This window comes from Cebidichthys violaceus, unplaced genomic scaffold (genome assembly GCF_023349555.1).
Source record: "Cebidichthys violaceus isolate CVI_PGR_0920_01 unplaced genomic scaffold, fCebVio1.0.p SCAF_21, whole genome shotgun sequence".
In the NCBI taxonomy this organism is placed as follows: domain Eukaryota; kingdom Metazoa; phylum Chordata; class Actinopteri; order Perciformes; family Stichaeidae; genus Cebidichthys; species Cebidichthys violaceus.
The window spans coordinates 10,004,651-10,019,160 of NW_027176384.1; the positions used below are offsets into that span (position 1 = coordinate 10,004,651).

At 43.5% G+C, this 14,510-nt stretch overlaps 3 protein-coding genes across 7 annotated transcripts; 2 read left to right on the forward strand and 1 right to left on the reverse strand.

Annotated features, from left to right (window-relative positions):
• The first annotated feature begins 1,111 nt into the window (after positions 1-1,111).
• si:ch73-352p4.8 (cystine/glutamate transporter) lies at positions 1,112-6,368 on the forward strand. Of its 3 annotated transcripts, none has more exons than XM_068717275.1 (14): positions 1,112-1,234; positions 1,378-1,450; positions 1,518-1,757; positions 2,184-2,310; positions 2,399-2,514; positions 2,624-2,749; positions 2,982-3,081; positions 3,243-3,287; positions 3,392-3,515; positions 3,605-3,708; positions 3,820-3,916; positions 5,137-5,286; positions 5,364-5,541; positions 5,925-6,367. In XM_068717275.1, exons 3-14 carry the CDS (start codon positions 1,532-1,534, stop codon positions 5,987-5,989), a joined length of 1,458 nt encoding a protein of 485 aa, XP_068573376.1. In that variant the 5' UTR covers positions 1,112-1,234; positions 1,378-1,450; positions 1,518-1,531; the 3' UTR covers positions 5,990-6,367. The 3 variants fall into 3 exon arrangements, with proteins under 3 accessions (XP_068573376.1, XP_068573377.1, XP_068573378.1); XM_068717276.1 differs by having other exon boundaries at positions 1,524-1,757; XM_068717277.1 differs by lacking the exons at positions 3,392-3,515; positions 3,605-3,708 and having other exon boundaries at positions 1,378-1,757; positions 5,925-6,368.
• Positions 6,369-7,204: 836 nt separating this feature from the next.
• foxm1 (forkhead box M1) lies at positions 7,205-12,081 on the reverse strand. Of its 2 annotated transcripts, XM_068717273.1 has the most exons (9): positions 11,937-12,081; positions 10,527-11,012; positions 10,257-10,390; positions 9,933-10,112; positions 9,553-9,681; positions 9,288-9,347; positions 8,764-8,812; positions 8,478-8,650; positions 7,205-8,351 (listed from the first exon to the last, which is right to left on the reverse strand). In XM_068717273.1, the coding sequence occupies exons 2-9, from the start codon at positions 10,966-10,968 to the stop codon at positions 7,479-7,481; spliced, it is 2,040 nt and encodes a 679-aa protein (XP_068573374.1). In that variant the 5' UTR covers positions 10,969-11,012; positions 11,937-12,081; the 3' UTR covers positions 7,205-7,478. The 2 variants fall into 2 exon arrangements, with proteins under 2 accessions (XP_068573374.1, XP_068573375.1); XM_068717274.1 differs by lacking the exon at positions 9,288-9,347.
• Positions 12,082-12,230: 149 nt separating this feature from the next.
• Positions 12,231-14,118, forward strand: rhno1 (RAD9-HUS1-RAD1 interacting nuclear orphan 1). 2 transcript variants are annotated; one of them, XM_068716765.1, is made up of 3 exons: positions 12,231-12,295; positions 12,501-12,688; positions 12,862-14,118. In XM_068716765.1, the coding sequence occupies exons 2-3, from the start codon at positions 12,524-12,526 to the stop codon at positions 13,573-13,575; spliced, it is 879 nt and encodes a 292-aa protein (XP_068572866.1). In that variant the 5' UTR covers positions 12,231-12,295; positions 12,501-12,523; the 3' UTR covers positions 13,576-14,118. The 2 variants fall into 2 exon arrangements, with proteins under 2 accessions (XP_068572866.1, XP_068572865.1); XM_068716764.1 differs by having other exon boundaries at positions 12,243-12,396.
• Positions 14,119-14,510: the final 392 nt, after the last annotated feature.

Genomic DNA, 14,510 nt, shown 5'->3' on the forward strand with positions numbered 1-14,510 from the left:
AGCTAACGATCAGTTGCAGCTGTTTTCTCTGGTCAGTTCTTGAGTTATGGAGTTATGATTTAGTTATTTGGAAACTTGCCGTATGGGAGTTGTGTTTGTCTCATGTAGAAGTGGCTTAATTCATGTTGTTCCCAGGTCGCTGAGGTTTTTCCAGAACTATAGCATCATTATATTCGTTCTTCGTGGGTTCTTTGGCAGTCAATTTGTACACTAAACTGTGCACAATTGTTGGACTTCTGTGTCCAAATGGGGGACCCTCGAGTTCGTATTAGCTCCACCCTCTCCTCGAAGGGGCAAAAGGTTGGTGCATATTGTAAGACTTTAATAACTTCCTGTATGTTTAAGTAAATCAGCGTTAGTGTTGGCTCTATGTGTGTATGCTATAACAGATGTTGTTTTGGGTCTTTGCACACAGCTCTTATGTTGGTTTGGAATTTTGCAATAAATGTTAAATCATGTATTGCCTTTAACAGCAGCAACAAACACCTGTCAGCTTCTTAACCTCTCAACAAAACAAAGACATGTGATCCATCATATGATCCTGTTATGCTGAATCTGTGTGCCATAACATCCCATAGTCCTGCATTATCTTCTGTATCAATATGATGTGTCCTCACAATCTGACTGCAGATGAAATTGGTCACACTTCACGAATCTCCAAAGGAACCTATTGGTAGTGGGTATGGAGGAATTTTAACAAGCAGAGTTACAGCGCTGATGAAGTGAAACTGACATCCATACAGTGGCCAGTCGAGTAGAAATAAGGGACAAAAAACAAGCCTCAGTGATTCTCTCTGCTGAGCTGAAATATTGCACAAATATTTTAGGTTTAGCCGAAGCCACGTGTGCGTGAAAGCTGGGAAAAAGCGAGCCTCTAATAAAGGACTACAAAGCAATTACATGTTGTGAAACAGAGCTTCGGATGGGACAAGATGAAAATGTGTGTTGTTATTGAAAGCGGCCCCCTACAGTCTGTGCAGCTGCCCCTACATCACCCTGTCCCTTTTCCCCTCCAAGGCCTGAAAGGCCTCTGTCAAGCTGTACACACACACACACACACACACACACACACACACACACACACACACACACACACACACACACACACACACACACGTAAGAGCACAAACCCAGAGTGCAATGCAGGAACGTGTCGAGTCTTTAAACTGCAGTAATTACTTTCTGAAGTTTAGAAGAGTGCTGGCTTTGTTTCCTGCTCAGACTGGTTGATGAGGTAAAGGGGGCGAGGGGAGGAGAGGAGGAGAAAAACATTCAGCATAAGTTAGGGGGAGAGGGGGCCATGTTGTTGAGGCCAGTGTTGTGTATTCCTAACACAGCCTCATGCACATTCTTTAACTTCTGCAAATGTGTGTCCAGAAGGTTTAGCAGGAGGCACGGAGAGGACCGTTGTTGGAGAAGTGGAAAGGATTCAGACACACAAAAAAAAGAGGTGAGAACTTAAACAATGTAGGCATAAACTTCAAATCAGCAGAATTAAGGAAACTAAGTGTGTTCAGTTGAAGTTGTCCAAATGGACGGGACACGCATGAGGAAAGAGGATGACAAGAAGGAGAAGGCGCAAGATGAGGTGGTGCAACTTCGGAGGGAGATTGGCCTGCTGCCTGCCGTGTGCTTCATCATCGGCTCGGTGGTGGGCAGCGGGATCTTCATCGCGCCCAAGGGAGTCCTGGTGAACAGCGGCAGCGTGGGGCTCTCCCTGCTGGTGTGGGTGCTGTGTGGGGTCCTCTCGATGCTCGGTGAGATAGAGGCCAGATGCTGTCTGTTAGTGTTCATTTCTATGTGTTAATAGAACTGAATTTTACTTGTATTCAATTAGCATGTGTTTGGTGCAGACATGGAATGGAATATTTTAGGAAAACACAATGTCAAATAATAATTAAAAAAATTTAAATATTCACTTTTTTCACTTTTTTTTGAATCATTCAAACATGCATTCATTTCTTCTTCTTTTTGATATAAATAATTAACTAAGCATCATAATTTGTTTTCCATATGTCAGTCAATGCATTTTTCCATGCATCAATTTACCAATTTATTATTATAATAATTAATCACTGAATGTGTTTATTTATCTATTTCATTTGGCTGCAAGTTATTCACACAACAGGGGACGAGAATTACTCGTAATGTGGTTTTCTCTGGTCTGCCCTGTGCTCCGTTAGGGGCCCTGTGCTACGCTGAACTGGGCACCAGTTTTACAAAATCAGGGGGCCACTACACTTATCTGCTGGAGACACTGGGGCCACTGACTGCCTTTTTACGACTCTGGTCTGAGTGCTTATTCATCAGGTTTGGATTTAGGTGGATTAGTGTAGCCCTGTTTGTCTTGACTGAAAGTTAAATCACACCACATAACAAGCCTGTTTTCCATGTCCAGGCCAGCTGTGGCTTCCTATGTGTCCCTGGCTTTTGGCCGCTATGTGGTGGAGCCGTTCTTTGCACCATGTGCTGCTCCCATAGGGCTCATCAAACTGGTCAGCATCCTGGGGTTGTGTGAGTGGTTTTACACAACACCATCATACCACTCTGTAAGTCCATGTAGTGCCAAATATAGATTCAGAAACAGTTCTCTTACCAGCTGTTTGCCTTTGTGTCTCTGTAGCGTTAGTCGTGGCAATCAACTGCTGGAGTGTGACCATGGCCTCTCGCACTCAGATCACCTTGACTTTCATAAAGATGTTCGCTCTGGTCCTCATCATCGTCCCTGGAGGCATCGCACTGGCCAAAGGTGGGAGGATGTCATCGTTTATCCTGAGGATACAGATGTTTTTTCCAGCTGTTAGGTCTTGTCAAATGATTACTATTTGATGATGATGCTCTGTCACTCTCTCTCTCTCTCTCTCTCTCTCTCTCTCTCTCTCTCTCTCTCTCTCTCTCTCTCTCTCTCTCTCTCTCTCTCTCTCTCTCTCTCTCTCTCTCTCTCTCTCTCTCTCTCTCTCTCTGCATCTTCTTTTTTCCAGGAAAAACAGAGAGTTTCCAGAATGGTTTTGAGGTTGACTCATTTAAACTGGACAAGTTGCCACTGGCCTTCTATAATGGCCTATATGCCTACGGTGGCTGGTAAGCGACCATTCATTGCAGTATTAACACTGGCTTGAATTCCAAACATTGTCTTCTTTAATTATACATGGAACCTTTTTTACTGTCTCTATGACAGTATTATATCAACCAGTAATCTTAAAAATGCTTGTGTGGACGGACTTTTTCTTTTTTCCTTTTAGGTTTGCTCTGAACTTTATCACAGAAGAGGTCATAAACCCAAATAGGTATTTCACATCTGACACCCTCACTCCAACTCAAATCTATTTCGAAAAGCCTTGTTGCCTTGAAAATACGATCGCATCTCTCCGCATGTATCCCGTCTTGACAGAAACATTCCGCTGGCAATAATCTGCTCCATGGTGACAGTGACAGTCTGTTATGTGCTTGTTAATGTGGCCTACTTCACCATGATGACTCCCGCTGAGCTGCTGCTGTCTGAGGCTGTGGCTGTGGTCAGTGCTGTGCTGTAGAACACGCATGCCTTTAAAAAGGAATACGTACGTATGTGTTAGAAGGCCGTTGTCATCCTCTGTCTCTGCAGACGTTTGCGAACCGTGCTCTCCAGGGATTGGCTTCTGTGATCCCCTTCCTTGTGGCGATGTCTTGCCTTGGGGCGCTTAACGGCGGCATCTTTGGGTCACCCAGGTGATCTGTGCACAGATGTGTTATTATTGTTTTGTACTCTAGCGTGTGCTTTAAATCAGCCAAGAGTGACTGCTTACAGCGTGAGTGGAAGTCTTACTGTTTGTGTTGCAGGATGCTGTTTGTGGCAGCCAGGGAGGGCCACTGGCCCCCAATCTTTTCCATGATTCACATCCGCAGACGCACACCTTTGCCGGCTGTGCTATTCCTGGTAAAATACTTTCCAAACAATAAAAACCAGCAAAGCTAGCGGGCAATATTTGATTTAATATCAGTGTCACCACATAAACAGACAACAAAAAAATCTCACTTTTTCAGTCTGTAGGGGCAACAAACCCTACAACCTTTGAAATAAGACAACCCAGTCTATTTTCTGTGGGCTGCCTGGATCAGAAAACATGTGTTTAGACCAAAGACTGTATATAAGAAGCCTCGAGTTCGAAGATTTGGCCGTAGCCATCTTGGCTTTTTGCAACCAATGACCGGAAGTTACCATATTTGGAATACGGAGGAGTGACGTAGAGACGCTGCTGTGGTACGGGCGGCGATCTGTCAATCACAGGAAGGTTGGTGCCTGGTTTCAACATGCCGTTCAGATTTGCCTCCCCCTTCTCATGCCCCATGCAGGCTCATTAGAATATACCGCCCCTCCCACATGAGGATCTCCATCCGTGACTTGAGTACTACCTTTGCAAAGGTGCACCATAATTATCTTACAAGCCAGCAGAGATATTCAGGCAGAGGGTATCAGAAAAATAATGTGTTTTTTGAACATTAAAGCATTTCAAACATGTTCGAGTAGAAACCCAAAATAAATGTATGAAACTGAAAAGTGAGCATGATATGTTAACTCAACGTCCACTGACTAATTATTTTCAAGGGCTTTCAACTGTATCTCACTGTCTTCATCAGCAGATGAAGCTTACTTGTTGCAATTTTTTTGTCAATCTACCGTCGCCAAGGTCAAAAATGTATTTGTATATTTGTTATTTGAATCAAAAAATATATAAAAATGAAGTTAATTGAAATAACCTTTTACTGTGAAATGTACTGCAATGTTCATGTGTATGTATTATCTGTCTTCATTTTTAGGAGAATTGTTAAAAACTGTCCAATTTAAACACAGTACAGTTTACAACTTTTTTTTGTTATACAAAATGGATATGGAGACTCCTCTCGGTGGTAACTTATATTGACTCAATTTTCATTAAATTATCATTTCTACTTTTGTTTCTGCTTGTTTATCGGTAAGATATCTTACATTTTTGACATGGAAACCTACTCTTAATTGTCATTCCTAGTGGTACCCATCATGTAACAGCAAGTTATGAAATGCACAAATATGCTTTACTCTCCACTACATCACTATATGTAGCGGTCACCACAGACTGAGTATGGATTTGTCATTATAGCTGTATTGTCTGTCTCCAGTACCCCTTGATGGTGGTGGTGTTAATCACTGGAGAGATCTACCAGCTCATCAACTTTGTCTCCTTTTCTCGCTGGCTCTTCATCGCTTTGGCAACCTTGGGGATGCTCCTCCATCGACATCGCTTCCCCAACCACCCACGGCCTTTCAAGGTTAGCGAGTCAAACTGTATAGCACTCTCTATTAATCTGTTAAATATGTTTCATTTGCTCTTTTTGATGACCCAAAGGTGCCCCTGGCCCTCGTGGTTACCTTCACGGTGGTTTGCTTCTTCATTGTGGGTCTGTCTCTGTACTCGGACCCCTGGAACACCGGGATAAGCTGTGCTCTCACACTGACCGGGATCCCGGTTTACTACGTGACCATCTACCGCTACCGCTTACCACATAGATTGAGACGCATCTGTGGTGAGCCGTGCCAAAAACTGCAAACTTGTCGTTTCTTAAAGTTTTCATGGGACAATGCACTTAACAGTAAAAGTTATTGATTTTATATATCCATTACATCTTCACTGTGTGTAGAGCAGAAGGTGAAAATGCATCATTGTGGAATAAAGCTTTTCCTCAGGAATGTAATGTGTGAAATATAGGTTAGTCGGGCAGTTTGTTTGTAACACAGAGAAGGAAATAAGCTTTTCACACAAGAATTGGTCCGATACGAACTATTCTTCCCAAAACATTTTCCCCGTTTAGCTGACTAACACCCACTCTAGACATTTTGTCCTAACTTTGCCAAGAATAAAAAGCCTTTTCAACTCTTCCATAACTCTGATTCTCTTCAATATTCCCAGACTACTTCAGCAAGCAACTGCAGATCCTTCTAGAAGTGACTCAACAGGAAGTCCAGACATTCTGAAGATCTCTTTCTACTGGATGCCACCTTAACAAGTCCAAGAATCTTTTTTGTTTCGATTTTAAGTCTGCGTTTTAAGCGTCCATTTGGATATTGTAATAAGATTTATTTTACAGAAAACTATTACAAAACAATGCTGGAAACAGGTTGTGTATCCGACTTCTCTTGTAGAATTCTATTAGTACTTCATATGTGTGCATTGGACTATAAATTGCTTATGTTGGACACTTTAGCAGTGTCAGTTTTAAACTTCCTCTGCCACTGCAATAAGAGGTGCTCACTATCATTCTCTATGAACATCGAAATCTCTGCCTACAAAGTTTTGTAAGACCAATAAAGTCATTCTTGAATCACAAAGACAAATCTATAAATGGTTTCAACCTTTATTGAAATATAAATAAAAAATAGGCAACCTGGCTATGTCTTTTATCAGATGCAATACATCGTACAGGGATCAAAAACCTTCTTTATTTACATTTTTTGAAATTTTGAAAAGAGCGAGGCAAACCTTCATGCTCTCTGAGGCACCGACACCAGCAGATTTATCATGCAGTCTTAAAAAAACGAAACACCAACTTTAGGAAACAGAACAAGGCACACGCTGTTCGCAACCACAACATGCCATTCAGCGTGTGAACAGATCAACTCAGTGCAAAGCAAAACCTCTCCCATATGAACACGCATGCTAACAAACCAGAAGGAATGATTTTAAGCCATTTGAGACATTTTCAAAAATGGGAATTTCTCCCATTCTGCCCGCCAAAGATGGTGCTTTTCCCTACATCCCATTTGTGCTTACAGAAAAATACATTTGCATCTTTACAAACTAATCAAATCTGCTAGATGGACACTACATATTCAGTAATTTGCTCCCAAAGATTACCTTCAATTAAGGTGTTGACATGAGGGGTAACTGCATGCAAGATGTCCCCGTCTGCAGGTGCACGGTGCCTACTGATGGCAAACTAGTGAAAAACCAGGCTGTATAAAGTTAAGTGGAGAAGACAGTTCTAGGAGTGATGCACAGAGACAATCCCATTGCCGTTACCTAGAAGTCCATTCCAGGAGGCCGCCTGAACCAAAACGGCACGGAAGCGTCTCGCTGGAAATATATTGTCTTTTCATTCACAAATGCAAAAGCTAAATTATATATTAAAAATGTGCAAATCGACATACATAAGTGTATGTGTACATACACACATACATATGGATATATTTCTCCTTCAAGAGCCCAGACAGATAATATGACGGGTAGGATAAGGTAGCGAAGAAAACCGGACCCGCCAATAGCTTTACTAGTAGAAATAAGAGAACAAGACAAAAGCAGATGAAGAGCGATTGAACCGATAAAAAGCCAGAGGTGGAGAGGAACATCTAATGTGAGGGACGACGAGTAAGCAGCATGCTAATTTGACTAAGTTTCCCCGTCATTATTCCCATCTTCTCCTATAGTGTTTTGGAAAACAGATGACTCATCGATGTGATTAAAATGTCATGTGTTTTGTCCCTCCGGCCACTTACACTGAGAGATGAACTCGGACAAGCTGATATTGGCCATACCCAGATCCTCGTCATCCAGACCAGAGAAGCTAATGTCCACCAGTATCTTGCTCAGGCTGTCGTTCATCGTGTCCAGGACGAGGCCCTCCGTCATCGAGTGGTTGGCGGGCGACGCGGTGGTGGCAGCGGCAGCGGCAGCGGCGCCTCCTCCCGCCTGAAGCAGCTCTCTGGAACAACTGCTTCTGAAGCAGTCGACGGGAGAGTCGGATGGTCCCGTGCCTCTGGCGAGAGCCGGCGTGAGCAGCTCTCTGGGGGAGCTAAACAGAGGCCAGTCTTTAAAGGGGGTGCTGTTGAAGCTGAAGGTGGAGTAGTTGCGCCGCGGCGTGACGGCGGGCCCGCCGGGTGTGCGGATGGGGCTGAAGTCCAGAACGCTCTGGCTCCCTTTGCCCACGGGGGTCACTTTCCACGGCTCGGGTAAGACGTGAGTGGGAGGCTTGCTGGGCGTGGAGGAGGTCAGGTGGCTGCTGCTTTTTATGGGCGTCTTGAAGGAGAAGTCCCGATCGGGGCTGTGCTGCTCCTGCTGGGGCTCCTCCAGCTGGGTATCCCGCATGTCCTGGAAAGTCGAAGCGTCGGAGACTACGCCGGAGTCAAAGAAAGTGTTATTGGGGCAGAGGAGGATGGGCTCCTCGTGCCGGGAGTGAACCAGGCGCTGTTTGCGTCGTGAGCTGCTGCCTTGTCTCTTCCGAGGGGCTTTGGGAGTCTCGCATTTAATCGGGACACATTCCGACTCCTCCGTCACCTTCACCCCGAGGTCTTTGTCCTTCTGGGGATACGCTACCACAGCTGGGACGTCACTTTGTGTCACCTGTCGGACATACAACAATGCACTTTACAATTCTACCAGTAACTGTGTCCATCACATCCCAATACATAATTTAGGGTTCATTTTAATTTCAGGCCAAACATCTGGAATGCGTGAGGGAGCCTCTACCTTAGGAGCGATGCGAACTCTCTTGGCTCCACGCGAAGTGTTCTGCTTCTGCAGCGAGCAAGAGGGGGGGAACTGGGCCAACGAGGACGGCAGGAAGACAGAGGAGGTGAGGGGGAGCTGGATGGGAATCAAGTAGGAATCGGTTCGAGGGAGAAGAGGTTTCATCCTTCTCTCTGAAAGTACAAAAGAGGACAACAACTCAGAGCAGAGCATCTGAATTTCAAATGACTGACATTTGTGTGAATTTGTTTTCTCTGTCAAAGTGCTTCCATCTTTGTTAACTTACCAGAGCTAGTTGGCATTTTTCTTGCATCAGGAAGCATCCTCTTTTGTTGCTGTGAAAAAACGAAATGACATAACATCAGTTTATACAGTGGAAGCGGACTGCCTCAGTGGCCTTGCTGTGCTCTCTCATTCCTGACCACAGCCTGTGTTCTCTACAATGTTTTGGCAAGCAAGAACAGACGAAGGTCCACAGTAAGACCTCTCACAACTGTCCCTGCACTTTATGGAGGGATGATGGACACTTTTATGTCCGAGTGTAAGCATTCCTCGTTGGACAAGGCTGACTTCGGTGTGACTTCAGCCTCCCTGCTGCTCACATCATCTCCTCCTGCAATAAAAAGAATCCCCTAGACCTTAGACCTCAGACCTCAATCTGGAGCTGCACTCTTTGGATCAAAAGGGTCGGATGACAAAAAACAAAGGGCAAGTGAAAGTGGACGTCTGATTTTCTGTCCCTTGTCTGCTTTCTTCTGCCTGACTGATGAAGACTGTTCCTAGAGGACTGAAAGGGTAAAGACATCTTACTTGGTTGGGAAATAAAAGTTGTGGCACCAGAACAGGAGCAGTCATCGGGTCACAGCCGGGCTGTAGAGAAAGATGTGGAGTAAGAGGGAAGAAAACCATGAAGATCAGAAAACAAAAAAATCCAAAATGATCCCCACGACACCATGGATGATAATGATGGTATCCAATATACAAAACGATGAACAAATAAAACAAAATAACTCAATTCAGTGTCAGGGCTTCTTCCTTTATTTTAGATGAGGAAAATAAAGCCAGTTGTGCTCACCTTGTACACCTGATCAAGAGTGAGGCATCTGTTGGCCTCAGGCCGGATAGTCCAGAAAGAAAGTTTACCATCTGGTGAGGTCTCACGAAGGAACATGTCGTGTAGAGAAAGATTATGGCGGATAGAATTCTGCAATCACAAAGGAGCAAAAAAAAAAAGAAAATCTTTAAAAGCTGCTAAATCGGAAATTCAGAGCATCAATATAACAGCAAAAACTACTTGCTGTATGATATAGCTGTTGAGACAAATCCCTCCATCACAGATATGCTCCGAATTTGGAGTTTGGGACCGTTAATGCGTGTTTCAGCAAGTCACCCTAAAAGACTTTAACTTGCTGCATTTTATGCGCCCACGAGTTATATTTGTCCGTTGTAAAGTACCTTCCATCCTGGTTTGGCCACCTCTCTGAAGTAAGGGAAGTGGTCCTCGATCCACATGTAAATCTGTTTCAGCGTCATCCTCTTGCTCTTCACACTGTTGATGGCAAACTGGATCATGGCCATGTAGGAGTACGGTGGCTTCTCCGACATGGGTTGCTGAACAGCCTCTGCACTTTGTGCCTGTAAAAGAAAAACACGATACCTGTTTTAAACTGTCGACAGATTTTTTTCTCTCGAGATACATGCCCGAGATCAGTGTCCCCGCCTCCACACACGCATGTATTTTCACATCAACAGTATGATTCACACCGAGGAGCAGCTGACCTGGGAATTTGAGCTTTGGTTCTCCTTGACGGCCATCTGCTTGGCAGCATCCTGTTCGATTGGTTTCATTGTGCCCAGCCATTGAATATTGGTGAGGCTGTCATCCAAAGGACCACACTCCAATTCCTTATTCACTAATAAAGAAAAGAAAAAGCCATTATTGTTTCAACAAAAGGAAGGACTAAAGATAGCTACGTCAGTGCTATTAAAAGAGGCAATACAACACGACAATTATACTTGAAATATCATCTTATAAAAACATCTCCATACATGCATTGATTCCAGTGAGAGGTTTCACATCCAGGGAGCTGGGCACAGATTCTTCTTTCACTGGTTGTCCAACGGCAGAGACGTCAGCCCCCTCAGCAGCAGGCTGACAAAAAGATCCATTGTCCCGGCTGCCGTTCTCACTCAAGAGGATGAACTTGTTCGGTCCCTGGTCGCCACACTCTTTGCCTTTGGCAGCGAGCGCCCCAATGATACTTTGAAGGTCTGCTGTTTTGGGGACGAAAACCACCTGTGTATCAGACATGGAGGGGTGATCCATAATGCGGACACCATCGGGGAAGCGCTGACTGGCAGCTGATTTGGGAGGTTCTTTGAAGCCCGCTGCATCAGCTCGGCTTTGCGGTTCAGCCGCCGGAGGATCATTTTGCTGAAACGGCAACTTTCTTCTTCTGAGGATCAGGGGTCTCCTCGGGCTCCGTCTCATGGTAATCAAATGATTGAAAATGCTCCTTGGTGTTCACTGGTATTCTGCACAGAAACAACACAAAGACCAATGTGAACATTTGCAACTAGCTACATGTGTGCGTCATATCACCACACTGTGCTCACCTGATTTACCTGTAAATAAGGTTTACCTGGCAGTTAAGAAAACCAGGCTGGATTCAAACCGTTTCTCCGTCCCCTGGTCGATTTATATTGACACGATTGAAATCAATTAACCAGATATCAAATAACGTTACCAGTCTGGACACACTGTTTATGTGTTAATAATAGACCTTAAAATGAAATTAAAGCTGCTTGTTATCCCCGTGGACGTCTTTTAGCTGTGCGATTGCTCAGTTTAGCAGCTACTTGTCAGATCACTTGGTTATATGTTGCCGGGCAACTCATCGCCTTCTAGAACAACCGTTAACATGTCTGCAGGTGACGACGTGATTTGTGTAACGTTCACCGCTGATTCCCAGCTAACAGCTAACGGTTATATGGATCCATATCTGACAACAATAGGCGGTGCAATTAAGTAATGGAGTCATATTTTATTGAAACAAAATGCTGCATTGTTTTGTGAGGTATGCCGAATCAAAGACAGCATTGTAATTATTGATACATTACAACTGATTTAAATACAGATGCACATTTGAAGATGAAAACATTACATGTCAAATTGTTGAAACTGAGTCCAATGTGACATCCATTTGACTGACATGAATGCACCAGGGCTCGAAATGAGGGTTAAGGAGGAAACATCTGCTTATTATTATTATTATACATTAATACCTGGGGAAAATGTAGCTCGGCTATTGCATTCGCCGATCTTAGCTAACATTACAACTTTCCCTTGGTTAGGTTAACATCAGCCATCTGTTTGGAAGCTAGGCTAAGTTAGCTCTGTGGCTACACGTCAGCTAACGACACCATTGTAACGAATAGCAAAGCTAGATAAAGCCATACCTTCATATTAATGTGATGTTTCAGGCGATTCCACTCGGCTGGACTCCTGCTAGTAGTTGCAACACTTGCCTCATATCCAATGCTGTATCAGAGGACCCCAAGATATCGATCATATTCTTTCATTTCCTATTATTTACATGCTGTCTGCTCGATTCAGCAACGTTTTTTGAATTTTGGCGCTGTGGGCGCCACCCCCGTCACTCTGGTCACAGGGTATAAAATTGCACCAATAGGAAGCTAGGCAAGACCGCGCCGGAACCAATCAGAGACGTCGGTGGTACAAACCGGGAAATAATAAGTAACAAGAAGACGGAAAACAAAAGAAGTTCATAGAAGACAACGACGGTGGAATAACTAAGGTTTTATTAATTGTTTACAATAATGGATACCTTTTGCTCTAAGTATTGCATTTAGGTGAATACAATGGCGGGTTAGTAGCGACGAGTGAACACGTTCAAAGGTATTCAGCTGGCTGTTAACATCTGACCCGTAAACCGTAATCTTGTTTGCGTACATTGAATCAGACAAGTCCATTGATATAGTGATGTTTTTTTATTGCACCAGGTTTTCAGGGATGCTTTCTATTAATGCCCCGTAAAGCCTTAAAGACAGAGAAGCCTCCCCTGCTCTTCCTGGAGCAGCCTGTGTGTGGAGCCAGACTCCAAAATGTGCCTGAAGTCCGAGCAGCACTCAACCCCAAAGAGTTCTTCACAGAGACACCGGCACAGAACAGCGCAACTCTTAATTCTTGGGTAAGTTGTTTGATTCATTGACACTGCTAGTGTCCTCGAGTATATCACTGAATCTGTTCTAGCTTAAAAGGTCCGCAGATAACAGAGCTTCCTGCGCATTCATTTCACAGACTAATGATTGTTTTATGTGACATAAGTGTTTATTCAGATGTTCCTGTACTGATCTCTTTCAGGTCAGACCACAATTTGAGCGTTCAATTGCAGCGGCACTGCCGGTGAGACGAGGGAGGAGAAGATGCGTCTCTGCCACAAGCATCCTTGACAGTTGCAGTCAGCTGTCCAGAAAGACGAGCGTGTGCAAATTCCCCTCATTATCGTTTCAGACGAGGTCAAGAGACCAATCTCATCAACCAAAGAGCACGCGCATAAAGAAATGTACGGAGTCCGACGCAGGAAATCAACCACAGGGATCATGCCAAATCAAAAAGACGGTTTTGAGTGCGCAGTACTCTGACACACCAAAGAAACAGCCGACCTCAATCAGAAAAAGGAATGAGGAGAGATTTTCCAATGGTGTTGCGTCCTGTAGCAGATGTTTGGACCAGCCTGAAACTCCATCTATTCAAGTGACCGAGAAATGCAGGATTCCAGCAGACGGTGCGTCGACACCTGCCTCCAATGAGGTCAGCAGGGTCAGTCCACCACCCGATGTGGACACTCCAAAAGTATTTCAAGGAGGGAGTAGCAGTCCCCCCTTCACCGCTCTGCATTTGCTCCAGGCTCAGCCATGTACACCACCGTGTGATCAGCCACCTGACATTTTAGTGGCGGACACACCAGAGCGGGATTATGGGGTGAAGGTGACATGGAGGAGGAGGAGGGGTTTGATGATGATGTTGAAAGAGAAGGGCCATCTCTCTGATTCAGATGCCTCAATTAACAGCTGATGTAGGGATTGTGTAAGAAGATGATTAGGCAATGTCAACAGAGAATGTCACAGATTATTCATCTGACCACTTCTGTGACCACAACTCTTTCTATGAACTATTCTTTTGCACTGAATGGAGCAAATTCAAATTGCAATAATTACCGCAATATCCAAATAGCAAGCTCTTTCCATGAGTGGGAAATTATTGAGACCAATCCCATTTATACTGTACTGTTATGGATTATGTTGCAAATTAGAGGGAGTCCTTGTGTTTCATTCTGAATAATCCTGACTTCTAGCAACACCAGCCTTTTGTTTCTTCTTACACTCCTACACTTTAATGGCAGAAGTGTGGGAAAAGCTCTTGTTCATATGGACTATATTGAGCAGACACTATCATTTTGTCAATGACATGACATCTTGACTCACTGGTGTAATAAAACAAAGGGCGCTGCTGAAAGAACGTTTGTGAGCAATGCTGTGTAACTTACAACCCATTTTTTTTTCTCTTTCAAATGTGTCACGTAAAATACATAATAAATGTATGTGTCCAAAGGTCAAACTGAATTCTTGGTTTATTAAGACTTCTATTAGACTACATTTAGTGATATGATGGCAGGGATAGTGAAACTATTACGAAGAGCCCATTTCTCTCTCAAATGTTATTACAAGATCTAAATGTTGATAGTTACTTTATTAATCCTGCAAGGGGAAATTTGTTCGCTACAGCAGAAAAAAAATATACATAAGCAATCAAAGTAACAGAGTAAAAAATAAAAATATCAAGTCTAAAAATACACAAATATACAATAAAAATAACAGTCAAAAATATTACATATAATATGCCCAGTATATACAATTTTTTTTTAAATATTTTTTTGTATTTAATATTTTTATTGTATATTTGTGCATTTTTAGACTTAATATTATATTTTAATCTGTTACTTTGATTGC